This window comes from Xiphophorus hellerii, chromosome 16, assembly GCF_003331165.1.
Source record: "Xiphophorus hellerii strain 12219 chromosome 16, Xiphophorus_hellerii-4.1, whole genome shotgun sequence".
NCBI classification, from domain to species: domain Eukaryota; kingdom Metazoa; phylum Chordata; class Actinopteri; order Cyprinodontiformes; family Poeciliidae; genus Xiphophorus; species Xiphophorus hellerii.
The window spans coordinates 10,693,976-10,717,955 of record NC_045687.1 but is presented as its reverse complement, the minus strand read 5'-3'; the positions used below and the strand labels follow the sequence as shown (position 1 = coordinate 10,717,955).

General features: G+C 39.2%; 1 protein-coding gene across 4 annotated transcripts in view; it reads left to right on the top strand.

Annotated features, from left to right (window-relative positions):
* The first annotated feature begins 10,313 nt into the window (after nt 1-10,313).
* The window catches only part of arhgap44a (Rho GTPase activating protein 44a), a 31,782-nt gene continuing 18,115 nt past the window's right edge, over nt 10,314-23,980 (top strand). For 3 of the 4 annotated variants that reach the window (XM_032586995.1, XM_032586994.1, XM_032586997.1), the window contains exons 1-4: nt 10,314-10,642; nt 22,157-22,196; nt 23,657-23,776; nt 23,866-23,942. In XM_032586995.1, coding sequence (XP_032442886.1) covers nt 10,590-10,642; nt 22,157-22,196; nt 23,657-23,776; nt 23,866-23,942 — 290 coding nt within the window. In that variant the 5' untranslated portion in view covers nt 10,314-10,589. The remainder of the gene's footprint in view (nt 10,643-22,156; nt 22,197-23,656; nt 23,777-23,865; nt 23,943-23,980) is intronic. The other variant, XM_032586998.1, reaches the window with a different exon arrangement.

Here is a 23,980-nt window from a genome sequence, read left to right as displayed (position 1 = left end):
CACCAGAAACCTCCCTGCCCCCTCCTTCTAAGTCTCTTATCACATCTATGTCAGACGTTACTATATATGACATACTACTGTGTGTGGGCGTGTGTGAGTGTGTGTGTCTTTTGTAAGCCTAATAGTTGCTTTTAGGCAGTGCATGAACACAGATAACCTGCAAAGAGAGAAGCCTGCATCTACGGATTTGTAAGACCCAGAGAACTTTTTAAAGGAACCTTTCTACCCTGCACACAAGTTGTATTATATGATCAAGTCCAAAGAATTGCTTTACCCACTGAGATTTTTTCAGTCAGCACAATCTTGGTTCTTAACTCTTTATTTCAAATTAACCTCAAAATAAAAGAAAACGACTAGAAAACGCAGCAAAAAGACTCTAATTTAAATTTGTTTTAGTGAATGGAGATGTAATTTTGTCACAATATACAAAACAGTTAGTGTTTAATGCAAACGCAGACTAAAACACTTAGCCCAGAGAGCTGAGAAGATTTGCCACAATCTACTGTGTTTAATAGTTCTAATAGCGACGTCATTAACAGATAATGAAAAATATTTTATTGAAATGTGACTAAAACACACTGGTTCAAAAAATAATTATTTTGAACCAATAATTATTTTCCCATTTTGTTAATACTGCTTTATACACAAGAAAAGTATTTTGCAATTTAATTGAATAAATACAGTATACATATTTTTTATTTATTATTTGATTTATTTATTTTAGTTCTCCTGTACATAAAAATGAGCCACCGAGTTGTTTTCAAAATCTGCATAGGATATGGACTCATCTTTCTGAAGGTTTCTTTCTTATTAAGATGAGACCCATTGAGCAATTTTGCAAAGATATGTGATTAAAAAGAAAGCAATTTTTAAATGTTGTTATACACACAACCCAAAAATGGTAATGTCATGACACTTACCAGAATTTTATTTGTAAAAAACGATTGAAAATTATTGTGTATAGCACATTTCTTCTTTTTTTGACCCATCACAGAAATTTCTCTGCATCATCACACAAGGGCTGAGGAGAAGCCAACACTAGAGGAAGTGCTTGACTTTGACTGAGATTACACACACACTAAAATTACACACACTGAACCCTTTCAACATGCAGCACCTGAGGAGCATAAACAGATGACATAAACAGCACTTAGCTCATACATAAAAGCCAGACAGTCAAATAAAGGCCCTGGAGCTGGACACACTGATCCTGTCGTCGTAGACGCTAGTGTGTGTTGTCTGCTGCACTATGTAACATAAACAAATAACCTCACCCTTTTGTGTTAGCAATGCACAACTTGAATATCTTGATGCATGTTGCATCAAAATATTCAGGAATGTTGGTGTGAACTACTTGCACAAGGATGTTTGCTCATACATGATCTTTCTTCTCATCTTTTCTCGTCATTATGCATTCCACATTAAATTCTCAGCACTCCAGCAGTTGTGTGACTAAAAAGGAAGGCAGGTGGAAATGAAAGCCATCTGTGTTCCTGTGAGCTGCTGCGTGAGCAGTTAAGATATGCTGTAACTTCTGACTAGAACATATAGTCAAATATGCAAACAAGCATAAACAGTCCTCACGCTGCACTGCAGCAGAGGCCTCCAGATGTAGGAGATCAGAACCAGTTAAAGGGGTAAAGAGGATGGATGATCTCATCCTGTGCTCTGTCACAGAAAGACTAAACAAATGCAAACAACAGCAGGGACTGAGCCTTACACACGCAAAGCCTTGAAACTAATGACAGGGTTATTAGGTGAGCTGAGAGACAGATCAACGCTGTTCTGTCTACATTAGCCCTCCATCAAGGTCTTGAGCTCCAGCTAAAGCCATTTAAGATGCCTATAAATGCTCCAGAGTCCTGCTGCAGACCATCTTATCTTCTCTCAAGGAATGAATGCAGCCTGAGCGGATTTCCTTTCTTGATCCTTTGGAAAAAGTCTTATCCCTCTGGATATCAACAAAGCCATTTGGCAGGTTAGAAAGCTCAAAGTGGCTTATTTTCTGGCTTTGCTAAGTCTTACACAATGTTTATGCTCTCAACTCTTCTACAGGTTACTGGAAGAAGCATCCATTTGGGAATGATGATTTACATCCTGATCTGGCACAGTGTTGTTTGGCTTTAATGTACTCGTCTATCCAAATGAAAACATGTGTTGCATAAAACTCAGATTTTGCTTGCTGGCAAACATTTACTAAACGACATATTTTTCTGGGGGTTTTTTCCCCCTGGTTTCTCACCAAAGTAGCTTCATGAGTAGCTTGTGGACTCTTGATGTGTTTGCTTGAATCTTATTTTTGCAGCATCCAGATGGTTCACAGGTTCACTCTCAAGGTTGGAGTGTCTGTTATGGCGCAACTTTATCACCCCATTTTCATGTCTATTTTAGGTTAAATTGGACGCTTCTGCCTATAAAAAGTGAAAAAAACAACAATGGCCTCTCTCAATGTTTTTATGAGTCTTACTGAAATGCTTTGAAGGGAGTTATTTACTCGCTGTCTATATATTTTTTTCTGTTCTGTCTCAACAGTGCCTTGCAAAAGTATTCATAACTCAGAAAATTTTCCATTTTTTTCTGATGTCGCCCATGAGAGTTTTATTGCTTTGCAGTAGAACCAACAAAATTAGTGAGTAATGGTGAAGTTGAAAGACGAGGATATATGGCTTTAACACATAATTGTTCTACACATAAAATGTGGTGTAAATTCTTGTTGGATCACCTTTTACTCTGACTACAGTAACAAGTCTTAATATTATGTCTGTAGAACATTTGTGAATTTTGGAACAGCATCATGACAGCATGATGTCAAGACTGTGTTTAATATAAAGGATGTGTTCAAGCTGCAGCAGGTAACTTTTATAAAGAAAAAAAAAGAATATGTCTTTTACATATTTGCTGAAACTGTCACTATGTCTTGAGCAGATCGAGCTCCTCTGTCATCTCCCTGTGGTCCTACTATCGTCTACAGAAATAAACCACTTAGAAACAACCAATCAGAGCCAGGAAGAGGGTTTAACCTGCTGACAGCCACAAAAAAAAAAACATGCAATAATTTTATTGTTATCTTTCATTACTGGGTTGCAAAAATACAACAAAGATTAATATGCGGTAGTGTGATTCAGAAATAATCATTTGATCTTTATCCTAAGCCGGTATTTATTTCACAGCAGAAAAACGCAGCAGATCAGCTGTATTCTGAGCTCAGGACTGAAAACAGGACTGTGGCCAAGAAAAATTTCCCACTGCAGCATGTCTGTGTGGAGGACCTTAAAAAGATGCATCTTTCAGCACATTCCCACCGTTTCTCCTTCCTGGTGCTTTTGTTTCAACATTCTTCTCGTGCTTCATCCCTCATTCCTCTTTTCCCATCTGTCCAGATTAGAAGACCTTGAGAAAACTTGGTAAAATGCCGCTGTATCTAAAGTTTCTTCATGTGTAGCACCCAGTTCAAAATCTCAAGGTGCTGAGCAGCAGCCACTGTCCAACTCCATGCTGCTGATAGCCGTTAATGGGAGCCTTGGCAGCTGTCAGACTGGAACAGGGTCCCTCTCATCTGGGCTACAGTGAGGAGACTGCGTGTTCCCAGAGCCTCAGGGGTTCTGAGTCACCAAAGGAAGATTCTGACAAGGTCAATCAGGGGAAGCCCGAGGGAATGTGATCATTATATCCAGTTGTGACTTTATAACTGGGATGTGTCAAAAAAAAAAGGCATGAAGCCAAAAATACGAAATATGCACAACTACAGGAGAATACAGTTAAAAGTCCATATTTACACACACTCTATAAAAAGACATATTTTTCACTGTCTGACATTGAATCAGATTAAATATTTCCAATTTTAGGTGAGTAAGCTGAAGCCAGAATATTAATAAAAGTCAGAAACATGAAACGTTCAATTTGATTTAATTTCCAAAAGTTAGAGAAAAACATGTTGTGTTTTTTACACACAATCTGTAAATATCTAGTTAACTGTTCAATATGTCAGATTGAATATAATTGTCATGGATCGGTGCGGTGAGGCAGACGCAGCGGACCCAGGTAAAATGAATAATGAAATTTAATGAAGAAAATCACAGTCCAAACAACTGGCAGCACGCACATGGACACATTGACAACGAAGTGACAATAGCAAGACATTGACAAGGACCCGACGAGGAACAAGGAACACAGGTGGAGTTAAATACACGGGAGGGTAATCACAGAAACGAGACACACCTGGGAACAATCAAGGGGAGGACAGGACAACGAAGAGACTCAAGGACACAGAAAACTCTAAATAAACACAGAAAAACACAGATCCTGACAATAATGCTGTAGTTAGGCATATAAGTGTCAAATGTATCTGAATAACTGCACCAGCGTAGCCTTAGTCAACAGTCTTTGCAATCTCAGAGTTGCAAAAGCAATTATCTCAAAACTCAGTATGCATGCAATCACAGACTTCAAGACATTTCTAAGTTGTCCACTTAAATAAATCAGAAATTACTCCCGGAACATGAAACAGATCCTTGAATAGCACTGATAACAAAAATACAAAGAAGAATCTACATTTAATTCAGTTTCAGTCACACAGTTGTCCTATCTGTTGATTGTGCTTTCTGCAGAGGGCCCGCGCAGTTGGAATGAAGCAAAGCTGGTTTGTGGGCAAGTCGTCAACCCCCTGAGGAGGAAACAAGACAAACACGATAAGAGGCTGTCTGTAAAATTACAGACTTCAGGCAGCTCTTAATGGAGTTCAGCTCAGGGTTGAGAAAAATAAGGTCAGTCCATCACTTAAGCTCTTCCACAGAGGGTGATGCCTCCCGCATTCCTGCACAGGAAAAGAGGCTGATTATTGGGCTCAGTGTTTGCAAAAACAAATCCATGAAAGACCAGTTTATCTTTGCTGGAATTTATGTCCAGAAAAACATTAGTTTTCATAGTGATCCTCTGCGGCAGACTCAGCAAAGCATAAGGGAAACTCTTTGACGCCAATGGAAACAACAATGGATTCACTGGATTTTTGAATAAATCACTACTTTATGAATTTTACATCAAGTTTTATCATTTAAAGTGAGCATCTAAGCTGTATAACACAACCATTACTGGTATATGGCAAAAAAAAAAAAAGGAATTGCCCCAAAGATGTCAATAGTTAAGTTCTGAAAATAATCAGTTTGTGGACTTTTTAACTGTTCTTTTGGCAGAACCGTCTCTTGTTGCTCAAGGATCAGACTGTAACAAATGAAACAAGATACAGCCTTAAAGGTCTGTGCAAGAAAACACTATCTTTCCTTTTTCCTTTTCTTGATAGTTTACGAGCTATCAAAAGCATGCAGGCAACATCTTGAGTGTAAATCTTTCCATTGCAAGTGGCTGCCACCGCATCACGGAGCTGGCTGGTCCCTCAGGTTGCTCAGCTTGCATCATAAATCCTTGAGCATCTGAGGTCAATCTGCCTTTCACATCAATGAAATGCCAAAGCTGCCTCAAGGCCGTAGTTTCCAAATGTTGGTCTCATATCAAATGTCCGGTGTGCGTGTGTGTGCATGGGTGAACAATCTGCAGGAAGACATTTTGGTACAAGGCTATTTTTTTTTGGACTTACACCTGCAACAATATAAGAATGTAGAGCTAATGGATTCCGTCTTTCTTAAAGTAATGTTTATAGATCTCTAAAAAGCTACAAAACAGAAGCGTGTGTTTGTGTGTGTGTGTGTGTACCTCCAATTAGCTCAAAGAGGTCCATTTGACGTATCAAAAGTTTCTAAAGTCATTAAATTAATGAAGCAGTTTGTGTATGTTGGCAGAGATTTACTGCTGACAGAGGAAGCACAAAGACTAAAACATCAAAAGAAATGCATGTCCTTACCTGAAACCACTGATAGTCCGACTGCTGACTTTACTAGAGCTATTTGTCATCACTGTGGTATGAACTGAGTGGTAAATTATTTTTTTTAAGTCCTCGGTTTGTTAAAGCCAAGATTTGTTGTTTTTTTACTTTTATGCAGAAATAACCGTTTCATAATAATGGTTCAAACAGAAACTGCTTTTGGTGCAATGATGAGAAATCCAAACCTCTTCACTTATTTACTGTCAAAAAGCCCATCTGCTTCTCCTGTTCAACATAAAACAGTAAAACAAATACTAAATCAATCAATGCCCTGAATCTCAGTCTAAATTGCAAAAATATTGTTTATCGAACTGTGCGTCTCAAGGTTTTAAATCAGCACAAATAAAGGAAACATCCTGGAAATGTTTGAGGGAACTCAACATCAAAGATGACAGATTTGGGTAAGAGAGACATCAGACAAAGTTATAAATATAAAAGTTCAAAACTTCTACAAATCTCCATGCATGGATACTCAGACATAGATGGCATTTGCTCTGAATTCAGTCTTCTCCAAGCCGAACCCTGCATTTATTCAATGTGCATGCAAGTTTATACATGCATCAACTTCCATCTTAACAGATTCAGCCTGCCACACCCCAACAAACAGTCTCCAAATTGTCTTTCAAAAGAGGGAGCAGTAGCATGCCAGAAACTTTGTATTATAATAAGTCTTGTGGCATCAAAGAGACAGCCAGAGGCAAAAACATGTCACTGCAGTGAAATATGAGGCATTTTAATGACAGTAAGATGGTAAAACATAATCAAGTTTCTTTGCATGATATTGAAAAGTTATAACTGTCACTTCAGTCATCAGAATGAGAGGTTTAGTTGTCAGTTTGAGCATACAACAAAACCAAATCATTACAGTGTTTTCAATTTGTAATCATGCATACACTCCAGTAATCTTTACAGTTTTAACACTTTTAGTTGCTATTGGTTTGTGGGGTACAGTACAGACCAAAAGTTTGGACACAACTGTGTGTCCAAACTTTTGGTCTGTACTGTATATGTTTGTAGTCTGAGTTCTCATACATTATCATAAATGCCCTGCAGCCTGATTTAATTGGAAAACACTGATAAGAAACTTTGTGAAAGATTTGGGAACATTGTTGACAATCTTTGTGGTTTTTTCCTCATATGGGTTTAAAGGTAACTCCTGCCTAGACACAGTCATTATCTATCACAGCATAGTTATATCTTGGAACATCTGAGTTCTGTCCTGTGAAAGATAACACCTCAATAGCTGATGTCAGCACCATTCTGTCAAATCGCATCATCACTTTACTGTAAAAATAGAATCCATGAATCTTAACACGAAAACCAACAAAGTCTCCTCCTTGGTCTAAAGCAGGGCTTTTCTCTGTCCTTTGGTCAATTGTCTTGTTTGTTTACTTCTACACCATCCCAGTGTTTAATACCCAGTTTCAGCCTTTAAATTTGAGCTCCGTTTGCAAGCAGACATGCATTTAGTGTGTCTGAAAGGTGTTTGTGATAACCATCATTTTGTGCCACTTGATGCACGTTAAAACAGTCCCTAGTTTAGACGTGTAATACCTCTGTCCCTCAGATGTCACAATTGTTTAAATTAGGACTGAAGTTGGGCTTGCTGGGACGTATGTTGGCTCCAGATAACTCTTTAAAAAGACTCAGACTCTGCATGTCTGGTTTCAGCTCTCAGACACAACTGAAAGGTTCTTGTTGTTAATGCCTCTGGTGAACTTTGTTTTACAAAGTGAGTCTGTGAGAAACAAGAATATTTTAAGAAATTACTTAAAATGTGCATAGTATCCATACCTCTTGAACTTTTGCACATTTTGTCACATTACAACATCAAACTTCAGTGTATTTTACTGGGTGGTTTTACATCTTGAGGGAGAATAGCTATTTGGATGAATATAGACATGTGTCATACTTATTTTTACATAGCCAAACATGTATTATTTTTCTTCCACTTCATGGTTGTGCACAACTTCATGTCTGAAGTGTGTGCTGGTTTCATAACAAAATGTAAAAAGGTTGCATTAATGATTTATTGAATGAAGGGTTTTCAAGTTCTCCAGCTCAGGCCTCCTTGATTAATATGTCACACTTCTCTTAGATGACAGACCAAAGGCTTGTCTTAACTCCCACCTTGCCCTTAAAACTGATTGATCAGGGTAATATGATGCTATGTGTTTGAAGATAAAACACAAGCATGAGGTGACCACCCCACCAATCTTCCTTTTGTTGGAATTTGCAACTTTTAACCTGAGCTCACAATGTCCCATTAGGTCTTTCCCAGCTCTGCACCTTTGTTTGTTTTGAGCAGGACTATCGTGCACCATCATGACGAAACAAACTACAGAGCTACATGTTGTTGTAAAGAAAAGCCAAGAAAAACATACGGGTTACGGGCTGAGGACAGTGACTGACAGCCGTATCCCATATGTCATATCAGTAGTAGCCAAGGGTCACTGGAAGAGGCTATGACCTGGGCTTCATTAGGCAAATTGGAATCCAATTAGCCCCCAGCTCCCCAGTGAAGAAACATTAGAGAACAAGGAACACAGTCATTCAAGCTAGTGTCAAAAGCAAACAGATAAAGACCGTGATGCAATATTTTCTAGTAGTGTGGAGCAAACAGCTCATGAACATCAGAGCTTTGCTCCAAATGCTGTGTTAAAATGTAAATCAACATTGTCTTTTACCATAACTTAAGGTTAGTGTTTGCTGTCTTCGTACCAAAAGGCAAACAATTGATGCTGCAGAGCATGGACAAGGATCACCCCTTTAATGATTTAGAAGTGTCCATTGCGACAGTCTGGACTGGAGCTTTAAGTTTCAGAAGTTGGGATTGGTTGAATAAGAGATATTTGCAGAAATCCTCCCTACTTAAGGGGGCAGGGTGGGTATCTTGACTGGGACTGACCAGTTCATCTGAGTGGGGACTAATGAAAACAAATGATCTGACAGGGTCCAGAGGTTGAGATCAAGGCTGAAGGTTTCCCCTGCTCCTCTCAATTTCCAGCTTTAGGAGATTAATGAGGGCAGAAACAGTCATTGCTCTGTATCATTTACCCCCCGGAGGCCCCCGAAACCTTATGGCTTCAGTGTGCAGCCCACCTGTTGGTCCATGATGACCTCATGACACTGACCTAGAGGGTATTGCCTCTGAATTGGGTTTGTAAGCCCTCTGTCCTGATCACAGTTCAGACAGCAGCACATTGTGTTAAATAGGCATGACCAAAACATTTCTTGTTTCATCCTGATTCCAGCTCTTCTAATAATACAGATAGGGCAATAGTCATTAGTGTTCACTTTGAAAAGGGTATATAAATAACTTGAAATGGTGATTAACATTATAGAAAGAAGCATTTTATGGCAATGTAAGTAAATTATATACACAAACTGATACGTGATGAAATCAGCTGCAGTTTTGTTATGACATTTTGAAGTGATTGATTTTTTGATCGACATTTTCATAGATAGATGTTTGCATTAATAACACAGACACAGACATACAGATCTGTTTTTCCTTGCTTGCCTTTCTAGTTGTAAGGTAAGATTATCCCAGAAGGTCAGTGTGACTTGTTATATGAATAAAATTATAGATATTAAAGATGTATTAAATAGTCAGAAAGTTCCCACCTAAAAAACTATTCTTTGTCACTGACGTTGAAGATTTTCATTGTGGTGCTGAGTTTTGTGGTTTAAAAAAAAAAGACGACTGCCCTCTTCTGGACAGTTTGCAGAAAAGCAGCGCACAAAAAATGCTATTAAAATAAAATAAAATAAAATAAAATAAAATAAAATAAAATAAAATAAAAGAAAAGAAAAGAAAAGAAAATAAAAGAAAAGAAAATAAAGAAAATAATTTTTAAAAGCTGTAAAATTAACATTGAGTCAACATTTTTTTTTCCTTAACATTTATTTTTCTTAATAAATTTCGTTGACATACAACGTCTCATTGTTAGAACGACATATCAGTCGCTCTAAAAATATTTTAAAACATACTATCTTCAGTACAATTCACCACCGATGAGCTGAAAAGAGTTTTATTCTGAGCATCTGCATTAGCAAGTAAATGCCTCTAGATGGAGCTGCTATCCAGGTTCGGTCAAAATAAAAAAGAGGTTTTTGTTTTGTTTTGCTTTTTGGTAATACAACCCTGATTTTATAAAGATGTGAGATAATAAAACTACTTCCCACATTGGTTGAAATGGTAAAACCACAACAAATCTATCAAACTCATTATATGTCTATGCGGTGGTTTAGCATTTGTGAACTTGTATAGATTTCAAAGGTACCTAATATAATCATGCAAATGTTTTAAAAACTGGACTTTTCTATAAACCGAGCGATTAGTAGAGCAGCTCATTTGGAGGGACTTTCTACTACATTTCCCATAAGGCATTGCTGCGCAGCCGCTTCTTGTCACTGCTGTCGCCCTCAGCCTATGTGTGTGTGGGTGTGTGTGTGTGTGCCCACCGTGAATTGCTCCAGCATCCCTGCGCAGGCAGCAGGGCAAATATTGATGTGGGGGGGGAATATATAAATATATCATCAAAAAAGATGTAACTGTGGCGTCCGATTTCGCGCTCGGCTGTTTGCAATGACGGACGGGAGATATGGAAGAGAGGATTTTGTACTGCGCCTCTTTGGAGGACGGACCGACGCGCTGAGAGAAATAATGCGGAATATTTCCTCACATAGGTGTTAACGCAGAAAATACAAGATGAAGAAGCAGTTCAATCGAATGCGACAGCTCGCCAACCAAACGGTGGGAAGGTAAGCAAAGCCTCTCAGTGCGCTTTTGTCGCCGGGCCAAGTGAAATTGAAAAGAGACCCTCCTCTTTATGGCCCCGTTAGGATTTTAATCAAATCCAGGCAAATGGGATGTAATTATTTTATGCGTGCACTTATGCAGCCTGCTTGTGGATAATTGATAACTAATTGTGAAGTGCAAAAGTAAACCCCGTGTTCAAAACAACACCAGTGTTGCTATGCGTAATGTCCAATGGTATATGCTACTGCATAGGCAGCGTGTAGGCGCATTGCCCCAGTAGCTCCAACCTGCCCACTGAAAGACATTAAAAATAGACAGTCGCAGGAGCGCAGTCAGCCTCACCGATACATCCCCGTTCTTAAAGCAAGGTATCAACTCTGAATCGTTGCGAAAATCATATTGAGAGGATTATGCTGTGCTTAAAGATTCTGCCTGTCACCGAACCTGTCAATAGGTGAACGTGATTCCGATGGATGGGATGAGGGCTGCGACGTGAAGGAAGGGGGCGGGGGGGGCGAGGCGAATGGAGAAAAGGCGCAATGTTGTCTTTACGCAGCAAAATCAGCTGTGAGGAGGGAAACACCTAAGCGTGGATCATCTGCTCTGGTAGACGCGGGCAACACCTTTTCTAATGCTCCTTTAGAATATCCATGTTCCATTCTATTAATTTAGCACATTAAGATCTAAAGACTGTCCATGAAAACATGTAGGTGTCTCTGAAACTCCCCCCTGTCTTCAGGAATGGATGTGTTGTGACCTTTTGCACAGGTCCACTGAGCTTATCGCCTCCCTCCCCTTTCCCCTGTGCGCAGGGAGAGCAGCTTGTCAAGCAACACTAGGCCAGAAGGTGTTTTCTGCTCAGCACAAGGGGATTAGGACCAGAAGGTTGGGTCATTATTACTACAAGGTTGTTTTAGTGAAAGGTTCTCAGAGGGGCACACCTTGCAAGGCTGTTTGTGCTATCTTTATTAATCAGCCTTTGGTTTGATATTGCTTGCTGCAGTTTAATGGTTTATGCACCACTCAGTGTGGGTTTGGTCCTAGATATAGGTGGGCTGGCTGGTTTTAGGATCTTCACATAACCAAAAAGGATATTTTTCTTAAAGAAAAACACAAATTCATTCTCTATATTTGTTTGAAAATAGCAAAGTTATATTCAACTCAAAAGTATTAACACTCCTTCAACATGTTTTTGCATTTTGCCATGTTACATTTTATCGGGACTTTTTAATTTATTTTTATGCCAGTTTGTGGAATGCAATATTGATATTTGTCCTTTGAAAAGATTCTCACACTTCAACTTTGGATCACTGCAGTTCCTCCAGAGCTACTATCAGCCTGTTGGCTGCTTCTCTGATTGATTCCCCTCACCCAGCCTGTCACGTTAGGTACACAACCTTGTCCTGGCAGGTCTGTAGCTGTTTCAAAGGCTCAAATGTTCAAACCTTCAGATATTGTCTTCCCATCTAGCCCTGTTTAAAACTTCTCCACAACTTTACACCTACACTGTCCAGTGTGTTTCTTAGTTTCTAGGAGACTATTTTCTCTCTAATGTTCTTTGTAAAGTTTTGGGGCCTTGAAATAGCAGCTGTATTTGTACCAAGATGAAAATAAATTAATTATCCTATTTACATAAAATATGGAGGCAATGGATATGTATTTATTTGCATTGGATATTGTTCATATTTTAATATGTCAAATGAAATCTAGAAAATATGTATCCTTTTTCTCCCACTTCACATTTGTTTACCTTAACTTTGGTCTAAACCCACAAAAACTATATTTTGTCATGCTGGGTTTAACGTTCTTTGCCCACATGCAGAAACACTCACAGAGAGACTGGTGTAAAAGTTCAAAAGGATTTATTTTCCTTATTCACAAAAAACTCAGAACGGGTAGTTGGGCTTGGCATCAATAAGGGTTCCGGGTTCAGCCGCTCACTGAGGGAGAGAGATATGGTGAGTACGGGATCAGCGAATCAACTTTGTTGAACTGGTTATGAAGCTCTTACTTGTGGGAGTCGGGGTCCGAACAGAGGAGGAGGAAGGCCAGGCACCAGGAGGTGGGTAGGTCCAAAGGCGACAGCTGGGCAGAGAGTCGGAGGGTGGACAGGCTGTGCTAGACCGCACGGAGAAGTAATGGAGCTGACTGCCAACTGAGAACTGCACCGGTAAGTAACTGGGAAGGTGAAGGTGAGGCTCGGGCTCTCAGTTAGAACTTTCACAGTGCCTCTGGAGGTTTTCTTCCAAAAGGGATGACTCGAGTTCTCCTGAAGGCTTCCTGAAAAAAGGGATCACAAAGGGAGTATTAGATCTCCAAACAACTCGAATATCAACAAGTGTGCTCAGCGAACCAATTCTTGAGGGGCTCAGTGTACCAGTTCAGGCAAACACTCTGGCGAAGATGTGCTGGCAGTCAGCTCCTCATATACTCCACCAGGAGATGGCAATTCCCCACAGGTGCGTCTGGTTAGGACCTGCCGGCACGCCCTCCAAGAACCAGCTGTCATCAGGCGCCCTCTGGTGGATGATCTGAAAAGAACCCACCAGCCTGGTACCTAACATATTTGTGACAGAACGGGGAAAAGTTCAGGGGTATAAAAGCTTTTACAAGGCACCATTTACTGACCAGTGGTATTGCGTTACTTTCTCCATTGTTGCAAGGCAATTTAAACCAGCAAAGTGTGATGTATCAATTTTCCCCGAATGTTAACATGTCGGCGTGAAGTAAGCATTTGATATAATTTTTTTTTTTTTCTTTTGGCTCTAAGATAAAAGTATCAAGGTTAATCCAAGATTTGACATGAAACACTACAGCAATTTAAAGTCTGAGACATGTCTATTTGAATCATGAGTGTACTTGAGAAAGCCCCCCAGGATGTAATAATAAATCTGTAAATGAACATGAAATTGACATTTTAATGTGACAGTAAAGCACAAGAACCTACTGTTCTCTTTAACATTGACGAGAACAATAATTTATGATGAAAGCTTTGACATCTAATGCATTGAAAATTAAGTGCATCTAGAGGATAGTGTATTGAAGTCAATTTATTATTTCTGTGTATGTTTGCAGTATGTAAGTTTAACCATTATGTGTATTTATTTTTTTTTTACCATTAAGGCTAAAAGGCCAACAGTATGTTATCCAAAAAGTTTGTGTGCATGGATGGAGTTTCCTGTTGAAGAAGCTTTAATGTTGCATATGCATGCACGGGTAGTGTGCCTCTGCACCCACGTGTGGCAGGCTGTAAGTGTGGATTCAGTGGGTGGGCAAAAAGGAGCATTTGCAGATTAATCAGGCATTTTAATGTAAGCTTTCACACCTCAAACAGCCACATGATGCTAGAGCTCTGCTGTCCTTCTGCTTATTTTCTAGAATTTTTCTTTTTTTTTTCTTTTTGCTCTCCAGAAATGACTGGATGCTTTATATTTTAGCTTTTCCGTCATGATTCGAAGTCCAAGAGCAAAACACGATGAACATGAATTAGCAAATCATAAGAGCAATTTAATGATTTTTATCTTCCCCTCCTCTGCTGACTCAGACTTCAGCCTTTTCCAAACTGTGTCACGATTGCTCTGCTGGTTTGAGCTTCTGACCCTCCTGAACTCCAGCAGTCTCTGTGGAGCTGCTAGCATTGATGCACAGTTCTCACTGTCTTTTCATCCAACTCAGGGGGCAATTATATGCTTTCTAGACAAGAATATTAATCTCAAAATAGCTTTCAAACATTAATATTCATGGATTTGTTAAGTATGTGTCTATATCGACTATTTGCTTCTACCTATTAGATCATAGCATGAACAGTCACCCCTGTCGCGGCACGTCTTTCTGCCTTTACTGTCTTCTATCTCAGATATCGCAGACAGAAAAGGTCTCCATCTAGTGGAGTGGGTTGGTGTTCAGGTGTGCTGTATCAGCAGCACTCTGACTCTAAACCTGCTGCTGCTGCTTCTGCTGCAGTGGGTAAGATCCATGTTATCATCAGTTGGACCAATTACCCCTGCAAAACACAACTTTACAGTGAAGAATGATCTGTTAGGCACACCACACAATTTAAATGAATATTATATTGTACTGTAAAAGAGACCAGACAGGACCAGATAGTGTCAAAGTGAAAGGAAATAACTGTTTTCATTTTTTTTTTTTTTGCAGTTGCTTATAAAACTGTCTATGGAAGACATTGAATTTATTATGTCCTCATGCATACCGTCTGAACAAGCATTGTATTACACTGGTTCAGGCAGCTCTTACCCTCCATTTGTCTTGACCTATTTTGCTGCTCCCCTCTCACAGTCCTATTTAGGTCCACAACAGCATGATATGTTTCAACTTAGTCGAAACTAAATATTGACACAAAATATATAAAGAGACAGCTTTTTTCTGGCATTAAAATAGACTTACATTTTCATGTTTTCAGTCAAGTGGGAATGTACTGAGAAGAAGTATATTTTTCTGTAAAATTCCCACCGACTGTTCTTTCCAATTCTCAATTTTAAACATTTGAAGGAAGATAGTTATTGGATTGTGCCCCTGTGTTCATGGAAACAATAAAGATATACTGTATGTCTGCTCTATTTAAAAATACATGGATTATGACAAGCTATTGGAAAATGTGGTTGTTACTTAAGGTCAGACGCCTCATCAGGCAGCAAACAGGCAGTTTTTGGTAACTTTGTCGACTTTGTAGTCCGCCTAAGACTCTGTGGTTTAGACAAGTGTAGCAACACCTTTCTTTATTGGAGTATTGCTCACTAATAATGACATCTAGGCAACAAATCTGCTTTTTAGATTTAGATTGATATCGGTATTGGTCCCATGGACAAAGTTAACAACCAATATTTCTATCTGGTTGCTGTTTGTATACGTGTTTCGGGAGAGAGAGTGGAGGGGGTTGGCCATTTGGTGTTATGTTTGGGAATGTGGTAGTGATAGTGAAGCAGCACAGGATTGTGGGATGTTTAAGTGAAGCAGAGAAGCAATGTCAGCTGTGTGGTCAAGTGGTACAAATGTGTGGTTCATATGGTGTCTGAGAGCTGGGGATCATATTACATGTGCTACAGTATCAGGCAGGTTGAAAAGCCTTAAAAGTTACATATGATGTAGGAGAAGTATTCACATATTTACAACATTAAATGTTTTTTTTTGTTAACACAATTTTTCTGGTTTAGATCTAATATAAGACAGATTTAAGTATGAATCAAAAACACTCCAGCATTCTCACCCTGCTTATCTTTACCCTGCACCTGTATGACATTCACCATAACACTGTGGTAATGCATTCTTTCTACTTGTGCCTTTAGGGGTAGGTCTGAATAGCTCAGCACTCCACAATCCAATTATCAGAAAATGGCAGCTCTTTGTGGGCTGTAGATGTTCTTTCTCTGCTGCGTTGTCTCGCTCTAGGTTTCCTTTTCTGGTCTGACACTTTATGGGAATGCATTACAGAACAGCTTGTACGCTGGCTCTGAAAGATGGAAGAGTGGCATGCAGAAAATCCGAAATAGAGGGTCACAGGAAGAGAAAGAATAGCTTGAACAAATGTTACCTAAAATATGTCTCAGATTTTTTTTTTCATCTGTAAACAACAGCTTGTTGGCATCTTTCTCTCCAAATTGAAATAGATTCATACTGGATACCAAAACAAATATGTTAATTTACAGGTGAGATGCAGAAGGTTTCTTGTTGAGTTCCCATGGAGCAATTGTTTTTACTTTGTGTCCAGAGTTGACTTCTCTGAATTTTCCAGCTGAAACCATGACTAAATGTTGGGCGTCTTGTTGTTTTATAAGCCTGCAACATTAACAAAAAATAATTACATAATATTCTGTCTTACTGGCAAAGTTGTTGCTGCTAATGCATTGAGTAATTAGGTGAGAACATATACAGTAAGATCCATGTTGCTAACTCTCTGTGCCTTTCAGGGACAGCATAATGGTGATGATAAAGAGCCTTTGTGAAGGGGCCAGGCATTTTGGCCAACAAAAGCAAGATGATGTAATATCAGACAGAAGCCCGGTTTCTCCATTTGAATGCTGCTATTTCTCTCTCAAAAAAAAAATCTGGTCTCTGAAGCAACTCCTGTAACAGTGGTCAATCTCTATCCTTTTTGGTGGGTTTTAAAAACCAATGGAAGCAAAACAGCATAACATTAAAAGAATGTCCGTGTACCGTGAAGAATATGCACTAAATACTTGACCAGGTCTCTTTTTGCAGAAATTACTGTGTCAAGAAGGCATGGTGTGATCTGCCACTGAAAATGTATTAAGAAAATCCAGGTTGTTTAATTGCAGCCTTGAGTCTGTCTGCATTGTTAATACAAGTAATGCTCATTTTCCACTTAAAAGTACTCCACAGATTCTTTATGGTGGGGTTTATTTGGCAAGAGCAGCTGAAAGTTACCATGGTCATTAAGATGTTGGTACCACACTTTTTCCTTCCACTCAATTTTGTATTTATTATAGCTGAATACAAGAGTCTGTGAACAGCCAGCTCTTTAGCAATGACCTTTTTTGACTCATTGTCCTTGCTGAAGTTGTCAACGACTATAAAGACTACAGTATTCCCAATGGCTGCATGGGTCATAACATACCATTTCAGTCTTAAAAGTCTTTTTAAAATGGTCTTATGTAATGTTTAACTTTTCTGTAAGCTATGTTTATCAAAATTAAGAGATATAAACAACTGAAATACATCACTTTGTGTATTTAAGTTGTATGATACTGAAGTTTCAGGGTTGGTACAGTTCAAAAACTGTCTTACAACGTTCAATAAAGAAAGAAAGAAACTAAAAATAATATATGTGGACTAAAGCGACATTCTCGTTAGAAAGAAACTCCTAACCAGACGAGTGACTCCCTGTCAAGCATGCCCACTTCCTTCCATTCAGCATTGCCAGTCTCCTGAAAACAGGAAGCATTAATCCACCAATAAAGTTCCTGTTTTGTTTACCTTTTTACTTCCATGCCGGGTGTTATTGTTTGTCATTTTTTATTTTATTTATTATAAGAAAAAAATTGGATCTAAAAGATTCCCTCTCCTTTGTCAATACAGTGATTGCAACTTTTTTTTGGTCCGGTTGCCTAGAAACACTCATTTGGAGTTATGTGTTTCATCACATTTGCCTGCCAGCTCACATGTTTAAATTTCAAAGCTGTGAAGAGATTTGCAGAAATGCAACAAGAAAATCAACAGCAACTTTTCTTTATGGTGTGTATTTTGATTTTATTCACATTTTTGCTTTGCTCTGCTCGTTTCCTTCAGCCTCTCTAATGAATATTTGACATCATTTGCATGGGAGGTGTGTGATTTTGGAAGACACATAAATACAATGAGGTCTCAGTACAGAGAACATTTTGAAATTATTTACCATGAGTAAAGATATTAGGGATAAGTCACTGATTGTGTTTCCAGTGAAACGTGACAAAAGGCTGCAGGCTCTCTTGCTCTTTCACTTTCTCTCCGGACATATGTGCATTTGCTGTATGCACTGCTTTCCTATATGTGGGGGCGTGTGTGTGTGTGTTGCCTTCTCCCACATTTATTCTTGCATACTTGACAGAACTGTGACCTAGTTTGCTGGACAACTACAGTAAGTGGGTTTCTCTGTTTTAGTAACCTCATATCACATTGGGCCCCCCTCTGTTTTCTTCATATGGGAGAAACCCAGGCGAGCCTCTAGATGCACGACAGTGCACTGCTGAAAACAAATAGCATTGAATGGAGAAATATTTCGAGAGCATTTCGAAGCACAGAACATGCTGTGAGTTTGCCTGTGTGAGTGCACGACTGCATGTGGATCTCATGCCAGCGCTCCAGGCTGTGTGGTGCCCTGCTGAGGCCCAGGGCCACCATTCTGCCGCTCTACCCTCCCCAAGCAGCACGAGGCCGCGCATCTATAGCTCCCCCATCACACTGAGCGGTTTTTTAGCTGTAGTAGCAAGCTAATGCACACCCGCTTCGCTTTTTGTTCAGAGGACACTCGGATCTCCAACAGCAGACAGTTGGCTTTCTTTTGATGCAATATGTTTGTTAGCACAGAAGTTATTTTGTTCACATTTTGTCCATGTTCCACATGGATTATGCAGACTTCCGTAACCGTGGACTGTGCTGAGGGGCAGCTGATGCAGCTGTCCAACATTAACATGTCTCAAGATAGAAATATTTATTATATAAGTTATGTTTTAGGGGGATTTGTACAACTGAAATGGTCAGCTGTGTACTTGACGGACTCTTTGGCTTCAACTTACTGGAATGTCCCAGATGCAGAGTGAACTGCATTTCTCCCCAAACAACACTACTTTAGCCCAAATTTCCTTAAACCATAAAAATATTTCTTCTTAGTAACTTTATTAATTTTGTGACCCAAGATGCCATCTGTGATATTCAAAGTGATGCAGCTAGTTATTTTTGATGCCCATTTAATGATTCTTACTTTAATTGTAACGCAAGAAGTATATGGAAGTAAGTTAGAGCTTAGGAGAATGGCTTAAGTCTGTGAACTGAATGTGAATTTCTTTCCTCTAAAGTGCATGTCTTTATATTCAAAGTTGTCCGTGCACATCTTTGTGTTCCTGCTCGTTCTGAATCATCAGAAGCTTTAGGTAAAGGAATGCCTGCGCTGTGGCAGATGGTTGGCATAAACCTGGCAGTGTCTTCCTCTCTCTCCATGAGTACACCACCCACATGGCTGCCAACTCTCCCACGTGTTTACTTTTCCTCCCAGGGCTCAATCTGCACACTGTTTGCTGAGAGGAAAATCAGTCCTCACCTCAGCCTTCTCCCCCAGGCTTTAGCTTGATATCAGGATCTTTAGTACCAAGCAGGCATGTCCAGTTGTCCAGTGAGGGCTGGTCCTGCTTTTTATCTGTGTCTTCAAGGGCCGATAAAAAAAAAACGGTTTTGTCTTCTGAAGAGGAAATGCCATTGCATGAAACAAACACGAAATGAGACAATTTTCTCTTTGAAGATAGGCTCCTATCTTTTTTATTTCCACCTTGATGTCAGAGATATTTACTTTTTAAATGTCACTTACTTGGTTTTCAGTGTAAAATCTTCCTGACAGTTTCCTTACTCCTTCAATTTGCACAGTATTTGTGTTTTCCAAGAAAAGATTTTCGCAGACCTTAACAAATTAAGCCCCATTTACACCAGATAAAACATGGATTCTAAGACTGAACATGATTTGGTCACAACAAAAAAGACTTGTCAGTTGTAGGCAAGCAGTTCCCTACCAACCACCAAACTTTTTCCCTTTTTGGCAATTGTATGAGGATAATACTTAAGTGGGGATTACATCTGAACCTTTATGTTCTTCACAGTCATAATAATTTAGCTATAAATAATGATACGTTTCTTTGACTTCTTCATTATCAGTGTCAGTCTTATGGTGGAGGGGGGAATATTGTGAGAACTGTATTTATTTCATCTTATTAGCAGCCCAAGAGGATGCAGGTGAGGGGTTTCTATACAGACGCAAAATGCTGTTGTGTGCTTTTATCTTGGCAAATGGAGTTTGAAGGATTGATTTTGAAGAAAATACAAAATGCTTCTTTACCTCTGAGATGATCTCACTGAGCCTCTGTTTCCCACACTCATTTTGGTTATTATTATTCTTTTTGGTAATGAATAGCTTTTCTATTATATCTATCATAAACCACATGAATCACTGCTGATTCATGTGCACTGTACAGTATTTCCTCCTTTCTTACCTCTTTGCTAAATGGGATACCATTACTTCTCTTTGACAGCATGACAAACACAATTTGTATTTCTACTAGCGACTTCTCTTAGTGTCTATAAAATTCAAATAACTTCTCTCAACATTCCAACATCCAGTCTCTATGCAATTAGGAGGCGTGTGTGCTTCAACTCAGCTAAAAACGTTACTTGATATATAGCACAGCATACTGATTGATATAAACAAGGGGTCTATGTATTTGAAGACTGGGTTTTTAATTTTGGTTTCTTGGTGAGACTTATTCTGTTGCAGTCAGAGGAGTGGTAGAAGAGCCAAATGCACATAGTGGTGCTAAAAGTTGCACAGAAAATAAGCAGCATAGAATCCCCAGTGTGGGCATGATGATACATCACGATGTGTCTGATGCAACCATTAGAGGATAGCGCCAAAACTGCTTAGTCCTCCAATTTTCTAACTGATCTTTAACATCATGTTGCTGTCTTAGTCCATGTGAAAGGTGCCTAAGCAGTTCCTAGTAACTTTCACAGGTTGTCTTAGTCTAACAATGTGACATGGAAGCAGAACTGTCTTCTTTTGTCATGACTGCAGTGATATCCAATCAATCTACATATTTCCTAGGCATTCATGAAAGCATTTCCTGTATTTTTTACTTGTAGTTCAGAGAGTAGAGTAGTCAGCTGAGAGAAGAAGGACTGGCACTTAGTGTGACCCAGTTCTCATGGCTCCATGTTCACATCTTGGTCCAGAGAGTATATTAATAACTGTCATCACTGAGGCACAGTTCTGACTTGTCAGCAAGATTGTTTAAATATACTAGAATAAAAATATAAGTCAACAATAAACAGTAGCTTCTTGAGTGCCATGGTGTGCATTTAGCAAACTTAGATTGAACATGAAAAGAGTATTTCAGCTCCAAGTTGCTGATTTTATGTTGATGAATATTAGACGAACAAACTAAGGTCTTGACCATTCTTTTGCTAAAGATAAATTCTCATTCATTATTTGCTGCTGAGATTTGCATGGTTTAGGCACAATTGCAGGAAGGGGCTTTGCAGACAGGAAGTTGAAGGCCAGAAAGAGTATTCCTACTGTATTCTGGGGGTACACAGGTGTGGTTCATTCAGACGTTCTGCAAGCTATAAAAATGTATTCTGGAACAGATTTCAACTTATTTTCCTCATTTCTCTAAATTAAATAAAAGGTTTTGATTGAAAACGCCTTAGCTGCTGAATACTTAACAAAGGGCTGAAGTCATCAAACACAAGCTGCCTGAACAGAGCTGAGAGCATTTATTTCTGACTTCCACTGGTTTGCTTATTATTAAGCTAATGACCTCGCTCACTTCTCTGACTGAGTGGCTTTATCAGCCTCATCAACATTGCAGCTCTGCCCTCATTTACAGGCTTGAGTCGAGCCCCCGCCTGCTGGAGTCACAGTGGGACGCAATACACCTCAGTAGGAAGTGGCATATTGAATCAGTGGCTTTAATAAGCTGTTGTTAAGCGGTGTTTGAGACCATGAGTCGGAGAGGCAGCCACATAAACACACGCTTTCGTACAGGTGTGGGAAAGTGAGTGACCCATTTTGCAGCACTCCCACATGGATGATGTTCAGAAGGTTAATGAGTTGATCCATGGTGGGACATGTGAAGTCATAATAACAAAATAGAGCCAAAAGTGCTGCTCTAAAAATAAATATAATGGAATGTTAAAGTCTTCGTCATGTCTGTATACATGTAACAGTTAAGCTCAAATGTGCTAAAATTAGCCTGAATCAACTAATATTCAAACTTTGTTTCAAACTTTTATCCATGCAGGGCAGAAAAAACAGAGGTGCTGAGTGAAGATCTTCTACAGGTGAGCTGCAGTAAAGATGTGTTTGTGTTAGAAAAGCGTGGCTAAAAGCATGAACTGGACAGAAATCAGAAACCTCATATTAAGGACTCACTGTTCAAGCTGTTTTCATTTAATGTGTATGAGGCATAGAACAGATGCCAGTATCAAGATGGAACAAGCCTGTAAAAAATATGGTTTCCTAATTGGTCAAATATTCCCTCATACATTTTGAATGTTTTAATGCCTTTTTAAGAAACTGCAGGGAAAGTGTGGATTAACTGGAGTTTGTGATATTTTCACAGAGCACCAGATAATACAGCACTTTCCCACATTTTGTGCACTGCCAGATAGCTGGCTGACAAAAGGGAGGCACTACACTTTAACCTTAATAACATGAAAGGTTACTGCAGCTGTAAGGAAATATATGTTAAAAATAAAGGAGCCCCACCCTTAGCACTGTTTTAGTTGAAAAGTTATGAACAGCAAGTCTGCAAAAGCCTCTGACTGCAGCTCCTATATTCAAGCAGATAAATTGACTGAATATCAAAGTAAAATCATCTAGTTATGTAATAATCATTTGAAAACTACTAACTTTATTTTATTCTATATTTTTGCTTGTGGTGGGGAGAAGAGTGGTTTGCTTTTAAGTGTTTGCACCTTTCTTATTTGTTGTGAGATTTATCTCAACAGAGTGAGGAAGTGAGAAATATAAGAAAAGCTCCACTCTCACTCCAGTAGAGTGAGAGTTGACAACTCCACAGTTTTGTTCTTTATAAAGCAACAGTGGGAGTAAAGCAAACCAATGTTAGCTAGTTTATTAGTCTACCTGCTGAGAGTGGAGACAGTTTTCCACTGCCGCTTAAGCCTGTCATAATAAGCAATTAATCAATTAATTGCACAATCATTTCAAATGATTTACATTGTGGTGATTTCTATTTTTTGAAGGGTAATTTTGTTTACAGATACTTCATAATTAGTTTTATTAATGGGTGTGTGTGTGTTTTTTATTTCAGTTTTATTCTTTGTGTGATGTCTTGTTTAATTCTGGATAATTTAAATATCTCCCAGGACTTTGTCAATAATTCTCCCTTGCTGCCCTCTAGAGTCAATGATTTTTGGAATTAGAAATATTCCTAATTACTTGTTACTAAGTAAAAAAAATAAGATTTATTTTTCAGTTAGACGTACAGCATTATTTATAATGAAAGAACTGCACTACTACATGTAGCAAGTGAAATTTCTGGCACACCTCATTTAAATTTTAAACTGTAGAAGTGCCATGACATAAAATATTAGTGATTACATCTTAGAAAGTTTTAATACCCTGAGGCAGTTATCATGATGCTGATCTGAAATGTAAACTCATGATGAATTGTTAAGCTTGCAGAGAGGTGACAGATGTGTAGCTGTGAGAACAACGTTGCGTCTTCGTGCAGACATTAGCACTCAGCTGCTTCCTGCGTGTGGCCGCCTGTGTGCAGGTGGAGAAGCGTCTGGATCTGGTCAAGCAGGTGACACATGGCACTCACAAGAAACTGACCGCCTGCCTGCAGGGTCAACAGGGCACTGACACCGAGAAGAGATCTGTCAAGTCACCTTCTGTGAGTGCCCGCTTCTGTGACTGTGATGGAAAGCTGCACGGCGACTGACGATGATGTCTTCGTAATGTTATCTCTCTCTTTACTGTCAGAAAAAGCTTCCGCTCACAATCTTGGCACAGTGCATGGAGGAGGGATCAGCGGTGTTGGGGGATGACTCTCTCCTGGGGTAATGCACACAGTCATCTACCAATTAAATTTTTTTCC